Genomic DNA, 24,049 nt, shown 5'->3' on the forward strand with positions numbered 1-24,049 from the left:
CACCGTATCCTCCTCCGAAGCCACCGTATCCTCCTCCGAAGCCACCGTATCCTCCTCCGAAGCCACCGTATCCTCCATAGCCACCGTATCTTCTTCTACCGTATCCTCCATAGCCACCGTATCTTCTTCTACCGTATCCTCCATAGCCACGGTACGCATGGGCAACACCCAGTACCTAAAAAGGCACAGCAGAAATTGTAAATGCATTGCAGGTTTGTGAGTAATGCGTGTCCAGTTAATCAATATGTGATTAAATTCATCGAACAACAAGCACTATATAAATAACATACAACAACTACATCAATGTAGGTTCTACACTTTTTCGGGTTCTCTCTGGGAATTCCAGAAGGCACGTTGGGCAATCAAGCAATTTTTTCCTTATTGCTAATTTGAATCAATTAAGCATTATATAAGTGGCCACAATACACAGGAGGTTAACTAAATCAGTTTGGATATATGTAAACATCAAGCTTTGAAAACACACCATGACTGTGTTGGTAGGCTGTCAAAAGTGAATAGTTGGAAATCAAGGCATGATGATTAGGCAATCATGGCACGTCAGGAGATTTATGGGATGTCACAATTTAGACTCAGCATTGAAGGCATGTCAGACACAGGATGCCTGCATGGGGAGAACCCTTCTCTTATTTTACTATACTTACCAGAACAAGAGCCAAAACGGCAACAAGGATGGTTGTTGAAAGCTTCATCACGACTTCTTTTCTTGTTTCTAGGCTGACTAAAAACGAGAGTTATGATATATTTATTGTCTACTATTATTACATATTATTCATTACTCATTTAATGTATAGAACAAATAATAATAAAGAAATATACGTAAACATTACATAAATGTATCTACGCCAAATGTCTATTTTATACATAAACTGGTTTATAGTGGAATGAAAGTTTATCTGTATTAAATTAAAATTCATAACCAAATAATGAAAAATCACATATATATAACACATGAATTTGTACTAATAATTAATCTAACATAACCAAAAACTTACAATAACAAATAAATATAGTCTTAAACCTTTAGTAAAACGTTGCATATATAGACAAGAAAATCAAATCATACCTTGTATTGAAGGAAGCTGGCACTATGCTTGCAAACCGTGTTATGTATCTCACTACCAGAGCCTCGGTCTTTTATATTACTCAAGTTTACCTTGACCCACATACATTTCCACAAGTGGTTTTAATAATCCGGCAGATCCACAATATTTTTTTGTCAAGAAGATGACGGGGCACTTTTGAACAAAAGACACATCATGAGTGGCTCATACCGGGTTTACACCCACTCAAAATACCTCACATCACAAGTCACTGTTTGCATTTTTGTGCAAAGGTCCCAAGATAAATGTCAGAGTAAGAAGATTTTATGTGGTTTGTTATTTTACAAAGGTCTCGTTGTTCGGGTATGGAAGCATACTATCAGGAGTTAATAATGACAATTTGTCAACAAAATTATGCACACCTGTGTCAGTTCAAAATTGATGTGTGCATTTTATTAAATTCATGTATCTGTATCTGGTTAGGAAAACATGTGACATATATATATATGTACTCCCAGAAAAAATTGCGCATTACATTTTATATCTGTAATCAAAAGCCATGTAGGTTAAAGTGACATCAAACGTGTATACGAGTAGTAAGAATACAACAAAACTATGTCTGAATTAACCTTACATATTCGTATTGGGAACAAAGTTTCCCATGTACCGGTGTGATTGTCACTTATCTTTGGCATTAAATATCTAATTTATGATTTAAATATAATATTATTATAAAAATGACCGTGCATAATTTTATCATACATAGCCAATTACTTAGTCTTATTACGCCAAAATTTTAAGACAACCTTATAAAATGGCTTCGTATTATAGGGAATATCAAATAAAAAACCTTCAGTCCCTATAGAGAACTGATACACTCCCTAAAATAACGCTTGCCCTATGTACTAAGAACGCTCCAATACGTACCATTCTGCTGCAAAAAATACCAAAATATGAATACTTGAATGAATTTATAGAGCATGAGAAAAATCAATTTATCTTATATCGAAATCTCATTAGCATATTAAAAGTTCTATATGAGGTGTATGGATATCAAAATACTGCATATATATTCTTATGTTATTTAGAACCTATTCAAACGAAATATATGCAATATTCAGTGGCGAACAACAGGTCGTGACTCGTGAGTCTCGTGACTGTGAAGGATTTAGATATGAATTAGCAGACTTATATTTTATGTAAAGAAAGTCTGATCAGTTGTGGAATTTCTGAACAGTATCAGCTTATTACATCTTCTTAGTGCTGGGTGTATAGCCTTGAGTAAAACGAGTTTCCAGGACTTACCAGTGCCATGCAATGTCATAGACCAGTATTCATCTCCCTTCAGGCCATATTTGCAAACAGCCTGCCCTTGGTAAACCTCTGCCAGCACAGGTCTGAAAGTTGTTTCTGCCAAGAGGGATGACCGTGGTAACAGAACACCCTCCGCTGGATTGATGTTAAATGGCAGACTAACATCCCACATAAATTCTGCTGGCATGGAACTAAAATGCAGTAGACGAATGTTTCAATTTATGATAATTTATGGTTACGATGACTGAGAAGCAAATGCAGTTGAGAGGGTAGATTGGCAATATTCTAAGGCATAGCAGAGCTCTCCTATAAGTTTAAATTATACATTGGTCGCACACGCACCCAGGCGCACACGGGCGAGTTGTACCTACTCACGAAACAGCATAGATTTTCTGAAAATTTATTAACCTTCTATGTCATTTTGGGCATTTTATTTTCACCTAAAGAACAGAAAATGTTGAAAAAATACAGAAACATAGATATTTAAAAAGGCTGGAAATTAAGGAATACCGATTAGTCAATTTAAAACTAATGTCACAGGATTAACAGGATGTTTCAAATTTACTTCAGTTTTGAAGAGATGTCACACCCAACATGTGTTATTAGCCTGGGAAGAACCCCGATATAAATGTGTATATATATATACAGACACATATACATACATATAGGTTAAAAAGTATCATAATTCATTTGAACTTCATTCTCGTATTGGTGCATCACAGTTTGTTGAAATAATGTCTTCCATCTACAAAAACTAAATATATCACCTACATCAGGCAAAAACAAACTCATAATAACGTCAACCTTAAATTGTGCATCTGAAATTGGGTAGTAGTTTTCTGACTTAGAGCACAGAATCCAACATCAACTGCAGCAGGTATAACCAGCTCACACTGTGGTGAAACGGCCCGTAGTGGTATCGTGAAAGTTTCTTTCTGTAATAATAAGGCAGAAAAGTATGTATTCATTAATATGGTGATAATTATGCAGGAGTAATTAGAACTATTAAATGTTGAATACCACATGGATAACTGATGACTTCACATGCATGATCAAATATAATAGATTCACATAGATCACAGCAGTTCGAAACAGTCATATCCCTACCGAAGTTTGGATGTTAATTGCATCTTCATACACGTCTTTCTGCTCAGGTCGGAAGGTTACTGGCAGAGTAAAACTTGCTCCAGTGCACAGAACGATCGGCTCAGGAAACCGTGTACAGAAGTGTTTTGTCTTTGGGACACTGGTTGGAGCATAAATCAAATATTACTATACTGTTGTGTTTGTATGCATGAACTGACTATAAAAACAGAGAAGGTATGTCCACATACACCCACAGCACACATCACATTTCATTACATAACAAATACAGCTTGATAGGTGCTGAGGCTAACGCCACAACCGCTTCTTACCTTCTTACTTCTTACAGAGAAGTGCTTGCGACTGGAAATTGGTTTATAGCAGAGCTCTACTTTTAAAATAGTAGAAACACGAATATGGAATGTGAAGACAGTAAACTAAACAACTCCTATATATATTCTATCAAGAGCACATAGACTCTAGTTTATATGCTTTTCATTCTATATATTCTGGATATAGTTAATTGGTTTTACCGACGCAAATGCACGGATTTCCAGTGATATTTGCTAAATTAAACACAGCTCAATATGCTCAGGACAATTATTGCATGAATTCATTACTATAAGTATAACATTTTTTATTACATTACACCTCGATGACCATGCGTTACAAATGACACTGCATCCCACCAACTACTGTCATAATATTATGTAATTAATTATAAACCTGCATAACACAGTGGCTTAATATTTATTCATTTATTTCAGTGCCAGGGTCACTATAAACGACTGAGTATATACGTATGCTTTCTATGTCCATGAGTTATGCTCCGTATTAATGGAAGAGGAAGAAGAACATCAATTTGGAAATGCATTTCATTCTGATATTCATACTAGCACACTAGCACCTGCTATTTTTTCGCATGCGCAATTCACCTGGAAATTGCCAATCATGGATGATTCTTTCAGCAGAAATTTTGCGCTCTACTTCCTCAACCTCTTCTGGGTTCTTACCTCCTACACAACGTTTACTTGTGCTACCTATTCCACCATCCCTTCCTCCATCTTCTGATCCTCCTCTTCGCCTCCCTCTCCCCTACATACACGTCTGCCATATCTTCTTCCTCTGCCTCTTCTCATCTACTTTATCCACTCCCCTAGCTTGTCCCATCCTCTAGTTTGTCTCCTTCTCTAGCTTCTCCCCTCTTACTTTTGGCACCTCATAAAGCTTCTATACACAGCTATACTCTTCTCTCCCTCATATACCATGCAGAGTTGGTTTTATACACTGATAGCAGAGACCAACATTACTCTGTTAAAATAAGACATCGACTAATTCGTCCACATTCATTCTTACAAAAATAGAGAATTAGTATTAAGTAGTAAATGGTAAATTGGTAATAAAAATAGAGAAAGCCATGCAGACACTATATTCACAATTATCACATTTATTGCTCTTCTAGAAGACGTTAAAAGTTATATAGGTGATAAAACCATAAAAATGTCCATTAAATAAATAAAAATACTAATGGCGAATTGTGTTAGAATATTGCATTCTTTCTTCCCTTTCTCTTAAATCAATTAATAATAAATGCCCTAGCTTGCCTGTTATACGCAGTTAAAAAATAGTTGCCAAGAGTACAATATGGGGTGGCAGTTGCCAGTGGCACCGCTGGCATTGTATGCAAGCGATCACTGATAGATTTTAAATCATTTTAAAAAACGTTCTTAGTGAATATTAAACCTCAAAATTAAGTATTTAGCATAATTTAAACCTGATTTATCTAAAGCCATGAATTCCACCTACATCAACGTTCTTCTTTAAATATAATACAATAGCAAACCTAATAACAACTATATTGGTTTTTACCTGTGTGTGATCTTTATGGTCGTATTTTGTTGGACATTTTTAAGCACAATATATTTCACATACTCTGCATTTGGTTTCCAGCTTTGCCATGTCATATCACCTTTAATTTCCAAACCTGTTACAAAGAAATCGTTATTTAAATGCAGCTACATATATATACTATACTATTCGATCTATATAGTCAAATATTCTCCTGAATAAGATATATGCTGATATCATGAAAGATACAAAAGCTACAAAGTAAATTAAACAGAACACATGTGCCCTGTTATTAAACTACTTGTCACCATCAAAGAAATTCGTAGATGGTCAGTTGCAAACTACCAACCCTGACTCAAGAACACTGCATCATATATTATTAGCCTTGAGACGAGGTAAAATGGAAATTTTACGAGCTATCGTTTATTAAAATGTGTGTTTTATATAATATGGTCTGAGAACATTGAAGCACCTGAATCTGGCAATACGTACTATGGTAAAGGCTTTGCTTTTCTGAATTTCTTGTAACCGTTTTCATCTTCTGACCTATTCTCATCATGTTCATTATAGACTTTTACACCTAAAAAAAGTTTTGCTTTTTATTAGATAAATGAATGCCATTGGAATCTAACGCTGAGAGGGTCTATGTCCCCCAGGGTACTCCCGGAACGTACCCTGGGTACGGTCCGGTATACCGGAACTACCCTGGTACATATCTAAATATGCCGGACCCGCTACCTCGCCTACTCACTAAACGAGTCTAGGCGCAGTCGCTACATACGCCTACTGGCCCTTAACCTAACCCTAACCCCATATCAGATAGTTACCAGGGTAACGTTCTGCTATATAGGCCGGGGACCGGCTACCCAGGCGCTACGCGTTCCGGCGCGAGTACCCTGGGGGGGGGACATCAGATCCTGGGTGCAGCGGTAGTCTAATTGGCTCTGCTCACACATTGACCGATTTAGCCAGGGCGTATGCCGCGACGGTTATAAAAAATTTGCTCTCGGTGAATACGCTGCGGCGTACGTCGAATAAGTTATGCGGTAGCTTTGTATAAGTTGAAGGCACGCGCGTGAAGCACGTGAAGCAGCGCGCTGGAAGCACGCTGAAGCACGCTGGAAGCACGGCTGGCAAGCCACGCCCTGCAAGCACGCCTGAAGCACGGATGAAGCACGCTGAAAGCACGCGCGCGTATACGTCGTTTTATACGGCGAGGTTGTCTAAAAATTTAGGCATGGCCCTTCAAATTTTCCGCACGGGTATGCAGCCGCTCATGCCCATACGGTCCCGCGATACGCGGGCCATAGAGTTGTAAGGCAAGTTGCCGATCGTTGACACACGTTCGACACACGGTTACTTCGACAAATACGCTCGACGATAATCTGTCTAGCGCTACCCAAAACCCTTATTTCTAACTTATGAGTAACGTGCCCTTTGAAACCTATGTGTAACTTATCTCCAACGCCATATTGACGTATGCCTAGTACGATTTTACGTGTTCCGGACGACTCACAGAACTTACTGAACGTGCTTTTCTAACTGTACACTACCGTATATGGGGCGTATTGCAGGCGTTTGAGGGGAATTGGTAGTATAAAGAGATGGTAATTGGCATGTTGTTACTAGCGACGTGATGTTGATACTGTGATGCTCGTAGTGCGTTATGATTTGAATCGCATTCTAGGGACAACTACCCCTGGACAATTGAACCACCGGCACAATTACCCCCCGCGGACAATTACCCACCAGGACAAATTACCCACCCAGGACGATTACCCACCCGCGACAAATTACCCACCAGGACAATTACCGACCAGCGGACAATTAACCCCCGGACAATTACCACCAGGACAATTACCCACCAGGACAATACCCACCAGCGACAATTACCCGCCAGGGCACAATTACCCACCTAACCTTCCATAAGGATAAAAATTCCCCCTGCGCGTAAATTTTTGTCCGCTGCAAACATAATGTATGATCTGGCCAAAAGAGAGAAAATGTCTACCCATTGTGTCAGGAGAACAGCGCGTCGCATAATGACGGGGGGGGCGCGAGGAGTCGCCCCTACACCTCCCTATAATGACGAAGCTTGTAACTCCAAATGCATCTTGCTCTTGCGCCATGCTACATTATGTTATGTAACTGGCTTGTAGCGTGTGCTGCGATATGCTGGCATCGGCTTGTTGTGCGTGCGTGTGCTGTCGTACGTGAGTGGGAAGGTATAGCTGAATTTACAAGAATTATTTTTACAAGTGTTAAATACTTGTGCTGAAGCTGGGGGGGGAAGAGCATGCCCACTCCGAAAAAATTCCTTTTTATTTGAGTGGCCAAAATGCCGGCTGCAATTTTGACGCATTAATTCTAGGCTGCATCGTATCGTGCATTTTGTGCCTGGAGCCTTATATTTTGTAGGATTGATGATATTATCAGCAATTTGACCCACATGACAAATACATTCACTACTTTACTGCAAAAAATATAAACGTACTTAATTAGTCAATTTTCACAGCGTGATATATAAATTCTTGTTATAAGCGTCATGTAAGTCTGCCACTTGTGGGAAGTACTGCTATATTTTGCATATGCTACATTCCTTTACTTTCACTTCATGAATAGTATATAACAATAATTCTAGGACAGTGCGCGCCCAAAAATGAAAACACATGGTACATGGCTGAATGCTTGTGTAACAGAATAGAATTTCTGAATAAAGTTTCAAATCATAAACTGAATTGTCTAATATGAGTGTTTTAGAATCATTAGTTTTCACATATTCATCTCTTGAATCGTATACAGATTTTTAGTTTTTATTTGCATTGCTGATACAGGTAGCTGATATGCCTACATTCTGAAAACACATGCATTATCCATTATATCGCAATACATACATCTAATGATGCCTATTCAATAAATTCCGAATTTTAACAACGCCTTGAGGGCAGCAGACTCGCCAATTTCAGCGCATCGATAAATCGAACACGCCTTTATGGTAGGATATTGCGAGCCGGAAAGATTGCAAAGATGGACTCAGCATCATGCGAGCGACTTAGATGCCGCGCGGCAGCGCACGCTCCGGCGAGTACTCGCCAGCCACTGTCCCGTAGGCCAGAGTATTACTAATGTCTACGCCGAAAGTAATTACGATGAGCGCGTGTCGCCGTCGCCTGCTGCTTTCTTATTTACGCGAGTGTGACATTCTACCGCGAATTGCAATAGCAGCGCTAATAAATTTAACTTGAAGAATAACAAGAACAACAACTACAAGAGATAAACGCGATGCGGCGACTGGCCAGGCCTGCGCGTGGCCGAGCACGCCCTTCTAAAATAAATATATGCTTATTCATTAGCCGCTTCACACGGAGCGAAGGAACTCGGCTCGAAAACGACCCGCTGTCGAAAAACGACACGGGGAGCCGTCGTTGTAGAGAGCCTTCACATTTATGCTATGCCGAAGATGCGAGCTGCAGAAAAAAAATACAATGGCGTCCAAGGCGACAATGCGAATTAAACAAGATCAGAGGTCTTTGCTGACTGACTTCAACTATTCTAGTTTACTTTCGCTGTTGTGACGTACTAATTCCAACCCAGTCGGCGCGTTCACACGGCAAAAATGCAACCAGGACTTCGCGCCGTTGTTCCGACCCGAGTCGTTTTCGTACGAAGAAAACGCTCCGGTCGTGAACGCGTGCGTCCCGGACGCATTTGACACGCGCCGTCAGTTTTCAGACCGAGTTCCTTCGCTCCGCCGTGAACGGCGCGCTATTGTATTAAGCGAACCCAAAATGCTCTGACTGTACGTGGTGCCATGGTGCTGCGCCTCACTTCCGCGCTGCTGATGCGCCAGCGCTGAGCCGATACTTGCCCGATATGAACTTCAATAGCGCAGTGTTTCATGTTGTATAAAACATTAACTCATTATGCGCACCATGCCGCAGCTTTAACGTTGGCAGCAAGCAAATGCATGATACTTGTACGATACGTGCACACGCACGCCACGGCACGCATGCACGCAACGCTGTACGTGCGCCACGCACGCACGAAGCCACGCACGCCACGCACGCCACGTCTTACGTGCCCATGCAGTGCACGCGTCTACCTTGCCACACACACGCACGTTATCGCACGCGACGAAACACTATGCCCCACACAGTCTACACAGCGATATACCTGCACACGCCCACAACGAGCACGCACGCTACGAAACGTGTACCTGCCACACGCGCCACGGCACGCAGCGCACGCACGCGCACGATCATCTGTGAATGTCAACAGACACGCCCTTCGCTCTCTGCCCAACCATGACACATACAAATACACGCCTGACCTGCTCTATGACGTCACTGTGCCAAACACGTCTTATATCGGGTGATCGGAAAATGTCGCAAATAAGTCAAAATAGGTCAGCAGTATCAGCCAAACTGCTTGAAGTTTGCAAATTATGAAAAAAAAATCATGAAGTGAGTCCGTTAGCGATGAATCATCATTACTGTAGCGCGGGCTGGTGTGTAGAGTTGCGTGGGGGGGCGGGGATAGGAGTAATCCTGGGTGGGCCGTGGCGTAATTGTCCTGGTGGGCCTAATTGTCCGGATGGTAATTGCTCCTGCAGCTGGATAATTGTCCGCGTCGTGGGTAAGTTGTCCGGCGTCGGCGTAGTTGTCCTAAGCTGCGCGTAATTGCCCTCTGCGTAGGTAATTGTCCTAGTGCGGTAATTGATCCTGGTGGGTAATTGTCTGGTGGGTAATCTCCTGGTGGGTAAATCGTCGGGTGAGGTAATTAGCTCCTACGTGGGTAATTGTCCGGGGGTGTAATTTGTCCGGCTGGGTCTAATTGATCAGTGGGTAGTTGTCGGAATACGATTTGAAATCATCGAGCGGGCAGCCCTTTTATACTAGGGCCGTAGATCACCTGCATACGTCTTGGCATTTCTGCTTTCTTTTTTTCGCGCGCTATCCTGCACAACGTATAGACTATCCTTGGGCCATTAAGTTATGTAGAACGCCGGCAACACCCCTAAGCATTCGTTTGGTATAAGCTAGTATCTTCATAAGTATATCGAAACGCTTCTATATACATTACTAATGCGTTAAGTATACGCTCCAACTCGTTATGAATACGCCTATGATATAGCCCCAACTGAAAAAACATCGCATAGTCAGCGTATGCCAGCCGTTTAGCAGAAATTTTTGATACCTCCGGCCATACGCTGTCTAACAATCGTCCAATGTGTGACAGGCGCCATAACACTTACAACAATTGTACATATCATGATGTATATCAGCATTTGTGTAACTCTGTTGGGGATGTTGCTGATACTCTCTACCTTTCAAATTATCATGATAGTTTTTGGATACCCATCTCGCATCTTTACGCTGAATGGCACCAGTTCTGAAGCGTATAGGAGCACCAGCCTGGCGAAGCATGATATTCTAATATCGCGGCCCCAGAACTAATAAATAATTTCAAATGTTCACTTCAGTTTCTAACTTGAGCGTTTGCCTCCTCGCTTCTACAGTTCTAGCGCATAAAGGCCGCGACGAACACTAGCGGTGATTAAATCGGGCGACTAAATCAGCCGGGGTGAAAAGTCACCTAGTGTGCTCCACTCAGATCGCCGGGCCATTTAGTTCCCCGCGGCCGATTTAATCACATAGATCAAAACGTGCACATGTACGGTGCACACCGCACGGCAGGCGACGCACGCAGGTTCAGCCGGCAATGCTCAACGCACGCACCGAGCACGCATATATGGCTGCATACGCACGCTGCCGCACGCACGTATACGTGCACACGCCATGTCCGCAGCCACGCATGTACGCACGTGTAAAGTGCACCACGCACAGCACGCACGCACGCGCCGCACGTAGCTTACTTGCACAACGCACGCCACGGCGCGAGGCAGGGTGCTACGTGCCACAGCTCACGCCACGCACGCACGCACGTGTTACGTGCACACGCCACACATGCACGCCACGCACGTGTACTGCCGCACACGCACAGCACATGCCACGCACGTCGTTACGCACGCACGCCACGCCACGTATACGTGCACACACACGATGCAGGCAACGCCCACGCACGGGTATAACATGAACACGCCACGCCACTCACACACGCCACCGCAGGCACGCACGTGCTACGTTCACACGCACGCACGCGCGCACGTGTACGTGTGAACGTACACATGCGTGCCTGCGTGCGTGTGTGAGTGTGCGCGTGCGTGCGTGCGTGCGTGTGTGTGCAGGTACACGTGCGTGCGTGCCTGCATGCGTGTGTGTGCACGTATACGTGCGTGCGTGCGTGCGTGTGCACGTTCACCTGCATGCATGCGTGCGTGCGTACGTGCCTGCGTGCATGTGCACGTACACGTGCGTGCGTGTGCGCGCACGTGCGTGCATCGCTATTACATGACATGACATACTAAACATGAAACATCGCTATTACGTCAGTATCATTGAACAACTCTGATTGGCTGATGAATTGTACAATCGCGCGACTAAATCGCCGACCCGGACACACTAGTTTAACACCCGATTTAATCGCCTAGTGTGTCCGGCCCTTTAAAGGCACGCCAACAGCGGCAACAATTACTTTCGTTTTATAACCAGGCATAACTGTATAAATCACAATATCGTGATTGTTGAGGGCCAAATCTTAGTTTAGCACCCAGGATTAGTTTAGCACATCTTATTATTATTATCATTATTTATTAATGGATGGTACATTGGTAAAAGATATATCAACATGAGCTTGCAAGTTCCTCACCACCAGTGCAATAAAAAAGTTCTTAATTAAAAGTGCTAACTTAGGAAGTGACAAGTGATGACACCAGAGCAGCTAGGTACCCCCTAGTTAAGTTTTTGTACTTTTACTAACACTAAATCACGCACACTATATTATAACATTGTACAAGGCGACACTAAATGTAAAAACCATAGCAACTACAGTAAAAACCCGTGTAGTAAAGGCAACTGACATACATATACGAGAACACGCGAATACTAAAACATAAAAACAATAACCACACGAGGATGCTAAAACTATTAGTCGATTAAAAGAAAAATTCTACTGAGGAATATTGGAGCATGGCATGTGATGGATTGACTGATATATATGTGTATAGAAGTTAGAACAATTACAGCGAATAAAATGCAAAGAAGATATATAGACATGTTACAAGGATCAGTCGCAAGAGTGCTACAAGTACAAGTAAACAGACATTATGGAAAAAGTCGCGAGAAGAATACAGTAGCAGCCGAGTTGATGATTCATATCGAAACACATCCCAGTCTGTTGCGTGTTGGGTGGGTGGGGTGGGGTGGGCTGGGGGTGTCAGCGGCACATCGCACATCTGCAACAGAGAGGCCTGTAACCTGACAGATGTTGGAGGGTAGTTGACCACAACCAAGCGCTATATGATACCGAAAAGATTATTTGCCATGAGCTATTCTATGGTCGGGAAGAGCAAGAGTTTGTATTTTGAAAGTTGTAAGGGGTGCACCAGTATTTGAAAAGACTCTTTATATAGGTTGGGGTTTGCCCATGTAATTTTATTACTATTAGTATTAGCTTTGTACACTTCTGACGCTCTGTAGCAATGGTCTTATTTTAACTCGCCCCAGTTCTAAGCTAGGAAGATTGGTGTGGGCTAGAAGACCTTCGTAGGCATAAAAATAAGTTTATCTCAGTTAGGCTCATATGGTCTATGTCCCCCAGGGTACTGCCGGAACGTAACCTGGGTACGGTCCGGTATACCGGAACGTACCCTGGTAACTATTTGATATGGTTAGGGTTAGGGTTAGGGTTAGTGTTAGGGTTAGGGTTAGGGAGTAGGCGTAGGCGACTCCCTAGACTCGTTAGTGGAGTAGGCGAGGTACGGTCCGGCATATTAGACAGGACCAGGGTACGTTCCGGCAGTACCCTGGGGGACATAGACCCTCTCAGCCTCAGTTAGATCCATAATAAGTTCTAATTACTTACATCGACTGAGGAAGTCTATCGGAGAGATGGACGAAAATCTCGTCGTTGTAAGTAATTATAACTTATTATGGATCTAACTGAGATAAACTTATTTTTATGGGAACCGATTCGATGAAATTATTCAACGATCTTCGTAGGTGTGGCCACCATGAGTCTTGACCAACGACAAAGCAGAGTGCTCGTCTCTGTATTTCACTATTTGTTCAAGTTCGTTAATCTTTTCCCATGTAGTGTACAGTGTAGTGCCATACTTAATTGGCCCATATGGCAGGGCAGTAGTTGAATTTTGCTGAGGCAGTAAGATTTGATTTTACAACAAGTATATTTAAAGTCTGGATTTGTAATCTAAGTATTTTCCGAATCATTTTAGAGAATTTAACTGGCGTGATGCCCTGCTGCAAATTTATGTTCCTGATGTGTTTGTCGAAAGTTAGGCGGCTGTCAATATCACATTTGCGAAAACATGTTTGCATGGTACCAAGTTATTGTGATTCAAGATTCAAGCTTCAAAGATGTTTATTTGTGCATAAGACATACATTCATACAGTGAGTGTACAATGGAAGTTATGCATATGAGAATGACAGGTCACAGTACATGATTTGTTAGATGAAGCACAGGGGTGGCGAAAGACCCGAAGGTCATCAAAGTCTGCTACCCCTGAAACGAATTAGTTCATAGACAGGCAGCTGAATCATGATCGAGTTTATTGATTGAAACAAATCCAGCCATGTGAGTTATGACTAGCTCCAAGAAACGGTCTTGCTAGAGTACGTTAGAAGAATGCCACTAGGGACAGCGCGTCTCCCAAGTCCGACTCAGGGGAGAGATAGTGATCTGCTAGATGGCGCATTATTAATTAACAATTAATAAAATCAGTTAACCCTAATCCTAACCCTAATCCTTCCCCTATCCCTAATTAAAAAAAAATAAAAAAATAAAAATAATTTGGCGCCTTTCGGACTTGGGAGACGCGCTGCCCCTAGTCGCAGTGACGTTAGAAGACCCTGTATAGGCAATCAGTCGTACAGGCTACAGCCTCGTCGGGCTAAGTTATGACGTAACCTGAAAAGTTAGTTACTTTACTTATTAATAATAATACTAGGTAGTTTACTATTTTAGGTATTTACTATTAGTATTACTAGACTGAGCTAGCTGTAGTCTGAGCCAACGCAGACCCCAGTAAATAATGAGCACTGTTAAACTTAAACCCGCACCCTCAGATTAGCAAAGCCGAGTTATAACGTCTGCTAGACCGAATAATTCTGTCCCATATAACCTTTTTTATATTTTGGTGAGGGTTATCAGGGCTCAATTTTAACAGTCGTCCGGTCGTCCGTGACGACTGGATTTTCTCTCGGGCAACTACAAATTACTTCTGTGGTTGTCCGGTGTCCAACCTCTAAATTAATTTTTTATTTTTATTTTTTATTTTTTATTTTTGCTCATCTGTGATTTGACACAGTGTTAATGTAAATGTTATGAAATAAATTGCATGCAACTTTTAATTACTGTTATTATACGTCATTGATCCCAGCATCATTTACCACATTAATTACCAATATTTTATTCTCTTTATATAATGAGTGAAACAATGCGAATGGCCATGTCTGTTGTCACTGCAATACGTACAAAATGTACATGATTAGGCCTTTTGGCTTTACAGGCACTGAGCATCACGTGAGCAGAAGCGCATGTAGCACATGTTTTAAATAACACAGTGGCTATATGCCCGGCAGCCGGTATATCTGACGGCTGCCGGGCACGGTCTTCGATTTTCCCTAAATGCCCGCAGTTTTTAATTTTTAGCGTTATCTCAAAGTAAATAAGGGTAATTAGGGTTAGAGTTAGGATTATGGGTTAGGGTTAGGTGTTAGGGTTAGGGTTAGGTTTAGGCGTAGAGTTAGGGTTTTTGTTAGGTTTAGGGTTAGGGTTAGAGTTAGGGTTAAGAACTGCGGGCATTTAGGAAAACGAAAGACCGTGCCGGCTGCGGCAATATAGCCACAAGCGTTTAAATAATATCCGGACAACCAAAACTCTTGAGGGACAACCATATGCTACTCTCTTGGTTGTCCTCCGGACAACCCCCCAAAAAACTTGAAAACCTCCTGCACCTCCAACTCCAATCAACCTCCAAAAAATTGAGCACTGGTTATACAGGCCCCAATATAACCCTCACCAAAATATAAAAAAGGTTATATGGACAGAATTATTCGGTCTAAACGTCTGCGTGCGGACAAAGCTAGCTGCATCTCACAATGTGTCCTTACTTCGACTTGCATGTGAGGTACTGGTGGACGAAGATCTTGGTCAGCAACAAGAGATAAATACATCAACATACAAACTATCTTTGGCCCGCAACACATAATTATTGTAACAAAATTTATTACTTTACTCTCCTCTCATCGCTAAGCACGCCATCTTTCAACACAAAACTTAAATTGTTTTCATTCGTTCTCGACTGCTCCACTTATTCGCTGTGTTGTTGTGGCGCCACTAGTTGTGACGGGCAAGTTCACGCGACTGCATAAATACGTAAACTGAAGGAAATAAGTGTGAATACCTCGTATGCATTGCGTAAGTAGTGTTTTATTACACCATATTTAGAAATTTCAGTCTAAATAATAGGCTTGTACATGGCATTTTAAAATTAGAGTGAGTGGCAACACTGAATATAAAACAATTACAATTGGTAGTTACTAGGTCTGACTCTACGCCACGCCCACGGCACTGGAGCCCTGCCACCACAGCACTTGGACCGTTTCAATAATAAAATGATGGTTAATAAATACAACTCTGTCAGTACTACTACTAGCCCTACAGTACCAGTACCAGCAATAGTCTTAATGTTTGATATAACTTCACTTCAACACCGTCCAATAGACGCTGCAAACACATATAGCCCGCACGCCATTGTGCATGCACAGATACACAGTAGCCCGACCAGGCTGTGCGACGGATTGTCTATACAGCCTGACACCCTTCCATACAAAAAACCTATCACCTCTGCAGATCTAGATGAATAACTCTGTATATCTCAAATAAAAACTATTCCATTACCACCTTTAACTTGCCTTGTTTAAAAATATGAACGTTAACTCACAGTTGTCCTGCTTCTAAACAGAATGTATCTCTTAATTCCACGGTAATAATCTGCTAATTCTCACAGCATATCAACTTTCAAATCAGCTTTAACGCCATGTTTAGCAAGGCACGGAAAACCCGAAACGGAATAGACTCGCTAGAAAATACTACAGAAATATGTACGATGGCTCTCAAGGCAATTACACACACAAAGCAAGTGAAACGATGTTCGAAAATGTCTGGGCCATTTGTAAAAAACCTTAGATGACATGTTCTCGGATGTAGGGGTGGTTTACTTGATGACCGCAGATCGTTTAATTTCCTTTGTTCGATCCATTGCAGATTTAGTCACAGTCGGAATGATAGCAAAACATGGTGGCAAATTCATATAATTTGGTTGCATTTGTCTCAAAAGGTTGCCTGTAACCTCGTAAGTACCAGCGCATCGTAGCGCACTGATGTTACAAGAAGGTGGACGTTTACTGATTCATTGGTATATCACATGTGTGGACCTGCTGTTCTTTGGCGATACTTGGATTATAAGGCAACTACGTGTTTAGCTGCAGCATGTGTTCAACGGTATTCCTATACCCTAGCAATACGCGTTTCTTGGAGCTAAGATACACAGTAGGTTAGAGCTCTAACCTACTGTGTATCTGTGCATGCACAATGGCGTGCGGGCTATATGTGTTGCAGCGGTGTATTGGACGGTGTTGAAGTGAAGTTATATCAAACATTAAGACTATTGCTGGTACTGGTACTGGTAGGGCTAGTAGTAGTACTGACAAGTTGTATTTATTAACCATCATTTTATTATTGAAACGGTCCAAGTGCCTGTGCCTGCCCACTTGCCACTGCATGGCACTAGTGTAGCTTCATCAATATACAGAATCGTGGGCAAAATTTGAACATCTAGTACATTATTTATCAAACAAAGTTAGTTGTTTTAGAGATTTTTTAGAGATTTTATCAAATAGAAAAGATTCATCAATATGTACCTGGACTACTACAATGTGGGCAATAACTTTTAACAATCTAGTACATTATTTATATAACAAGGTTAGATGTTAAAACACTATAAAGAACAATGTATTATATAATGTTAATAGCAATTAATTAGAAATAAGAAAGTAATGAGTGTAACTATTCTCAGGGTGAAGGTGTCTTGGTCACTTACGCTGCCAGTGTCTATGTCTCCCTGGGTACTGCCGGCAACGTACCCTGGTACTATCTAATATGCCGGACCGTACCTCGCCTACTCCACTAACGAGTCTAGGAGGTCACCTACGCCTACTCCTAACCCTAACCATATCAGATAGTTACCAGGGTATGTTCGCGGTATACCGACCGTACCCAGGGTACGCTCCGGCATACCCAGGGAGACATAGACCCTATCCATCACTACTTGTAGCACATACCTACAGAAAATGAATTCGTGTGTCCTGTTCTAGCCGCTAGACAATCAATCAAATTGTTACTTTAGATTCTTATGGAAGTTCTTTATTAGCTATATTTTATATTATATATATATATATTATTAGGGCTGTAACGATACACAAGCCTCTCAGATTCGATCCAGTTCTCCGATATTACCCTCTCGATTCGATTCCTTCCGATTCGATTCCCAAAATATTGAAATGTTTTTCTATTTTATTTATATTTTTCTTATTTTGCAATAATAAATTATTAGAAATTGCCAATAACTACCTAAATGGTGAATAGACTAGAAGAGTCTAGAGAGTATATATCATAGAGATGTATACTATTTATACATCTCTATGGATATATATACACTGTAAAGCACATCGCGAGTAAAATTGGTGAGTAACACTCCACAGTATATAGCGTAGTGCCGCCATCTATTGGAGGAAAAAAGTGGTATCGAAGTGGAATCGAAAATACGGGGAAAAATATTGAGGATCGGATCGAGGGAAGAGAATCGCGATCCGATTTGATTTCGGTGGATCGTTAGCCCTAATATATATTCTACATTATTAGCTATATAATGTTAAAGTTAGTTATATATATATGTGCTATGAAAATATATCAAGTACACGTTCTCCATCTTGAAGCAATGAGATCGTAAAATAATACTCATACTGATAAAATTTATGTTTGGCAGATTTTTATAAAAAGTTTGTGTGTGACAGAAAAATAAATCTACATTCATCATTATTCCATCCGTATATCCCCTGATTCACAAAAATCATCATTTATCTTTATTCCCCCTATACATAGTTTTCACTGACGTCACACATACGGGCACTTAGTTTACCCGCCGCCATCTTGTAGGTCAAGCGATCGCCGGCGATTCGCCGCTAGACTAGCGCTAGACTTATGCCTCTATTCCACACAGACCACGAATCCCACGAATCGCTACGAATTGATAAATTTTAGGATTTGTAGTTGAATCGTAATCAGTTCGTGAAGTTCTTAACTGATTCGTATTTATTCGTAGTCAGTTCTTTCAATTCTTGAGCGATCGGGAATTCGTGGCAAAAGTTTTGAGCTGTTCAAATCTGGTTAAAATACGATGTTTCGAACTAGTGACATGTTGGCAGTGTTGCGCAACCGGCTGACTAACACACTTGACCTAGAAGATGGCGACCCGTATCACGTGACCACAGGCCGTGACGTCATGTGAAATCTATCTATATCCTTTCTATTGGGGTTACACAAGTCGCCATTAATCTTTAACCACCTATACTCTGTTTTATATTGTAAAATGTATCAGTTACTCATACCAATGTTTTTTTCAGTAAGATATTATATAAGGACATTTAATATATAAAATCTAGTACTAGTAAAGCTACACCTAGTTATCTCCAGTGTCACACAACAGTGATTGATAGGCAAATATCACAGATAAGGTCTACGTCGCCCTGACCTCTGTCTGACCTGGCTCGTTTAGCTATTTCTGACTAATATATATATATATATCAGTGTTCGAAATGAGAAAAAAAATGTGGTTGTCCTGCGGACAACCCAGGCATCAAATCGGGTTGTCCGCAACAATTTCTGGTTGTCCCCAAAAAATATCCTCAAATCTCCTATTTTCAATCACATAATAATATGGTCAGAAAACACCCAAAAACAGTAGTGTAGCCAGGATTTTTTAACAAGGGTGGCCAAACACAGCAAACTGTGCAAAATAGTGGCTGACTTAATATTTTAATGGCTCCTCCGCCTCCCTCTCCACACCTAATGGCTCCTCCGCCTCCCTCTCCACACCCTACGGCTCCTCTACCTTCTCTGCAATCTTTGTTTTGGGTGCCATGTGAATAGGCGACATTTTTGTTCATTGTTCTAACTCGCTAGAAAATACTACAGAAATAGTACGATGGCTCTCAAGGCAATTACACACCAAAGCAAGTGAAACGATGTTCAGAAATGTCTGGGCCATTTGTAAAAAACCTTAGATGACATGTTCTCGGATGTAGGGGTGGTTTACATGATGACCGCAGATCGTTTAATTTCCTTTGTTCGATCCATTGCAGATTTTAGTCACAGTCGGAATGATAGCAAACATGGTGGCAAATTCATAAATTTGGTTGCATTCGTCTCAAAAAGTTGCTGTAACCTCGTAAGTACCCAGCGCATCGTAGCGCACTGATGGTTACAAGAAGGTGGACGTTTACTGATTCATTTGGTATATCACATGTGTGGTGTTCTTTGGCGATACTTGGATTATAAGGCAACTACGTGTTTAGCTGCAGCCTGTGTTCGAAACGGTATTCTAACCCTAGCAATACCGTTTCTTGGAGCTAAGATACACAGTAGGTTAGAGCTCTAACCTACTGTGTATCTGTGCATGCACAATGGCGTGCGGGCTATGTGTTGCATCGGTGTATTGGACGGTGTTGAAGTGAAGTTATATCAAACATTAAGACTATTGCTGGTACTGGTACTGGTAGGGCTAGTAGTAGTACTGACAAGTTGTATTTATTAACCATCATTTTATTATTGAAACGGTCCAAGTGCCTGTGCCTGCCATTGCCACTGCATGGCACTAGTGTAGCTTCATCAATATACAGACGTGGGCAATAATTTTGAACAATCTAGTACATTATTTATCAAACAAAGTTAGTTGTTTTAGAGATTTTTTAGAGATTTTATCAAATTAGAAAAGATTCATCAATATGTACCTGGACTACTAAATGTGGGCAATAACTTTTAACAATCTAGTATATTATTTATATAACAAGGTTAGATGTTAAAACACTATCAAGAACAATGTATTATATAATGTTAATAGCAATTAATTAGAAATAAGAAAGCTAATGAGTGTAACTATTCTCAGGGTGAAGGTGTCTTGGGTCACTTACGCTGCCAGTGTCTATGTCTCCCTGGGTACTGCCGGAACGTACCCTGGTACTATCTAATATGCCGGACCGTACCTCGCCTACTCCACTAACGAGTCTAGGGAGTCACCTACGCCTACTCCCTAACCCTAACCATATCAGATAGTTACCAGGGTATGTTCCGGTATACCGGACCGTACCCAGGGTACGCTCTGGCAGTACCCAGGGAGACATAGACCCTATCAGCATCACTTACTTGTAGCACATACCTACAGAAAATGAATTTCGTGTGTCCTGTCTAGCCGCTAGACAATCAATCAAATTGTTCTTTAGATTCTTATGGAAGTTTTTATTAGCTATATTATATTATATAAAAATACATCACTAGTTTACTGCAAAAAATATACGTACTTAATTGTCAATTTTCACAGCGTGATATATAAAATTGCTTTTAAAGGTCATGTAATCTGCCACTGTGGAAGTACTGTATATTTGCATATGTACATTCCTTCTTCACTTATGAATAGTTATAACAATAATTTAGACAGTGCGGCCAAAAATGAAACAATGGTCATTCTGAATGCTTGTGTAAAGAATAGAATTGTGAATAAAGTTTCAAAATCATAACTGAATTGTCTAATATGAGGTTTTAAATCATTGTTCTCACATTTCATCTTTGAATGTATACAAGATTTTTAGTTTTTATGTGATACAGGTAGTGATAATGTACATTCTGAAAACACATGATTATCCATTATATCGCAATACATACATCTTATGATGTATTCAATAAATTCCGAATTTTAACAACCGCTTGAGGGGAGCAGACTGCAATTCCAGGCAATCGATAAATCGAACGCCTATGGTAGGATATGCGAGCGTGAAGATGCAAAGATGGACTCAGCATGCGAGCGATTAGGCGCGGGGAGCGACGCTCGCGCGAGTATCGCCAGCACTGTCGCGTAGGCATAGTATTACTTAATGTACGGAAAGGTAATTAAGTGGGTGTCGCGTCGCTGATGTTTCTTGATTTACGCGAGTTTGCATTACGCGAATTTGCAATAGCGCGTAATAAATTTACTTAAAGAATAACAAGAACAACACTACAAGAATAACGCGATGCGGCGACTGCCAGGCGCGTGGCGAGCACGTAAAATAAATATGATGTTATTCATTAGCCGCGTTCACACGGAGCGAAGGAACTCGGGTCGAAAACGACCCGTGTCGAAAACGACACGGAGCGTCGTTGACGAGAGCGTTCACTATGCTATGCGAAAGATGCGAGCTGAGAAAAAAGTACAATGCGTCCAAGCGAACAATGCGAATTAAACAATCAAACTCTTCTGACTGACTTCCAACTATTCTGTTTACTTTCGTGTTGTGACGTACTAATTCCAACCCGAGTCGCGCGTTCACACGGCAAAAATGAACCAGGACTCGGGTTGTTCCGACCCGAGTCGTTTTCGTACCGAGAAAACGTCCGTGTGAACGCTCGTCCCGGAACGCATTTGACACGGGTCGTTTTCGACCCGAGTTCCTTCGCTCCGCGTGAACGCGGCTATTGTATTAAGCGACCCAGAAAATGTCTAGACATGTACGTGTGCATTGGTGGCTGCGCTTCACTCCCGCTGCTGATGCGCAGGTGAAGGCCGATACTTGCCGATATGAACTTCAATAGGAGTGTTTCATGTTGATAAACATTAACGTCATATGCGCACATGCGCAGTTTAACGGTTGGCAGCAAGCAAATGCATGATATTGTACGATACGTGCACACGCACGCACACACGCATGCACGCACGTGTACGTGCGCACGCACGCACGCAAGCACGCACGCACGCACGAATATATATATATATATATATATATATATAATATAATATAATATATATATAGGGTTAGGGGTAGGGTTAGTCAGAAATAGCTATTGATCATTAGGCTTTGAGCCAGTTGACTATTTAAATCTAGTGGCATCTAAAGTTGAGCTAAATTTGAAAGGTTATGCCATACAATCCTGCCACCAGAACTCCGGCTATAATCTGGTTATGGAGTTTGTAGTTCTTGAACCGGTTAGTATTGCCATTGCTCTTCAGAGTAATGAGGCATGTCTATTATCGGAAGTCCGTTGGAAACATTTTATTGATCCGAATTGTGCATGCAAACTGCGACGGCTGTTGAATTTACACTATGCCCGTATAGTGTGTTTGCTCCTCTGTACGTACAAGAGTGGAAAATGTAGACAAACCTTCTGCGTTTCTGCACCTAGGCACTGCGTAAATTATTGCTGTATGTCCCCCAGGCAGTTTCAAGGTCGAATTGACAACTACTCTAATTGTCAACAGACCGCATACCTGTTGACAATATATGCAGTGTTTCCCCTGCATTGACACGAGCGAGGCACACCACCTCGCTCAAATTTTCAGCCGCCTCACAGATATTTGTCCAAAACACCGCCTCGCTGACGAAAATCACTGTTCTTACATAGAACAGTGCTTATAATGCACCAAAATAGCTTAGAAAGCACCACATTGCACCAATTTTTCCAAAAGGATCTCGAAACGCGCAAACACACCAAACAAAATTTACCACCTCACAGACCTTTTTGGACAGGGGAAACACTATATGTGTGTGTGTGCGTGTGCGTGTGCGTGCGCGTGCGCGTGCGCGTGCGCGTGCGTGCGTGCGTGCGTGTTTTCTTGTTTTACAATATCTGGCTGACCAATTCAAAGTTATGAATGTTATGATAACTGAAATATATTTACAACAAGAAAATTAATATGTTACTTGATAAGTGAAACTGTGAAACTATTCCTATCTAGACTAGTCTAAGTCTCCAAGAGCAGAAATACTAGACCTGCTTACTGGAAGCGAAATACTCCATCGAGGGTGTGAAAGAATTGTGGGTGTGCCAAATACATAGTGCCAGGTGATCGACACTATCTAATATTATATAAAATTAGGTAATGATAATACTTTTAAATTTTATAATTATTGCAAAATCATTGCGTAATTGAGTCATTTCAGTGACAATTAATGTTGTTGTATCATATTCATTCCATTGGAGCATCTCATGCGTAGTGATAATTACATGCAAAAAGTCTGCATCTTTCTTGTGTTTAGCAAAAAGCTGGCGGTGTAAATGTTCCAGCCAGGGATACAGCAGAATGTCTAAGTTTTAGAAATTCAGAAACTAGTCAGAAATAAGAGATAAATTAACATTATTTGCCTTTAACGTTTTTACAACGTTATAAATTTGAAAACAGAAAAACTTGCTAATTCAAGAGAATATCATCACCTCTAGTCTCCTGTTTATAACAGTGGCTGTCTGAGCTGCGTGATAGGGTGGGTATTCCAGGGGGTGGGGAGAGGTTGTATCA

At 41.4% G+C, this 24,049-nt stretch overlaps 2 protein-coding genes across 7 annotated transcripts in view; one reads left to right on the forward strand and one right to left on the reverse strand.

The window, feature by feature from the left end:
* The window catches only part of LOC106814803 (coiled-coil domain-containing protein 108-like), a 72,052-nt gene extending 56,352 nt beyond the window's left edge, over nucleotides 1-15,700 (reverse strand). For 3 of the 4 annotated variants that reach the window (XR_001394667.1, XM_014819171.1, XM_014819160.1), the window contains exons 1-6: nucleotides 15,558-15,700; nucleotides 5,799-5,886; nucleotides 5,328-5,442; nucleotides 3,483-3,621; nucleotides 3,180-3,310; nucleotides 2,367-2,566 (exon numbers count right to left, since the gene is read on the reverse strand). Coding sequence is in view for 3 of the 4 variants with exons in the window: in XM_014819171.1 (XP_014674657.1) it covers nucleotides 2,367-2,566; nucleotides 3,180-3,310; nucleotides 3,483-3,621; nucleotides 5,328-5,442; nucleotides 5,799-5,871 (658 nt within the window). In the remaining variant the exon portion in view is untranslated. Of the gene's footprint in view, nucleotides 1-2,366; nucleotides 2,567-3,179; nucleotides 3,311-3,482; nucleotides 3,622-5,327; nucleotides 5,443-5,798; nucleotides 5,887-15,557 lie in introns of those variants that run through there. The other variant, XM_014819179.1, reaches the window with a different exon arrangement.
* Nucleotides 12,732-24,049, forward strand: part of LOC106814828 (tankyrase-1-like) — a 57,558-nt gene continuing 46,240 nt past the window's right edge. For 2 of the 3 annotated variants that reach the window (XR_001394672.1, XM_014819189.1), the window contains exon 1: nucleotides 15,792-15,864. The gene's annotated coding sequence lies outside the window, so the exon portion shown is untranslated. Of the gene's footprint in view, nucleotides 12,780-15,791; nucleotides 15,865-24,049 lie in introns of those variants that run through there. The other variant, XM_014819206.1, reaches the window with a different exon arrangement.

This window comes from Priapulus caudatus, unplaced genomic scaffold, assembly GCF_000485595.1.
Source record: "Priapulus caudatus unplaced genomic scaffold, Priapulus_caudatus-5.0.1 Scaffold27, whole genome shotgun sequence".
NCBI classification, from domain to species: Eukaryota; Metazoa; Priapulida; class Priapulimorpha; order Priapulimorphida; family Priapulidae; genus Priapulus; species Priapulus caudatus.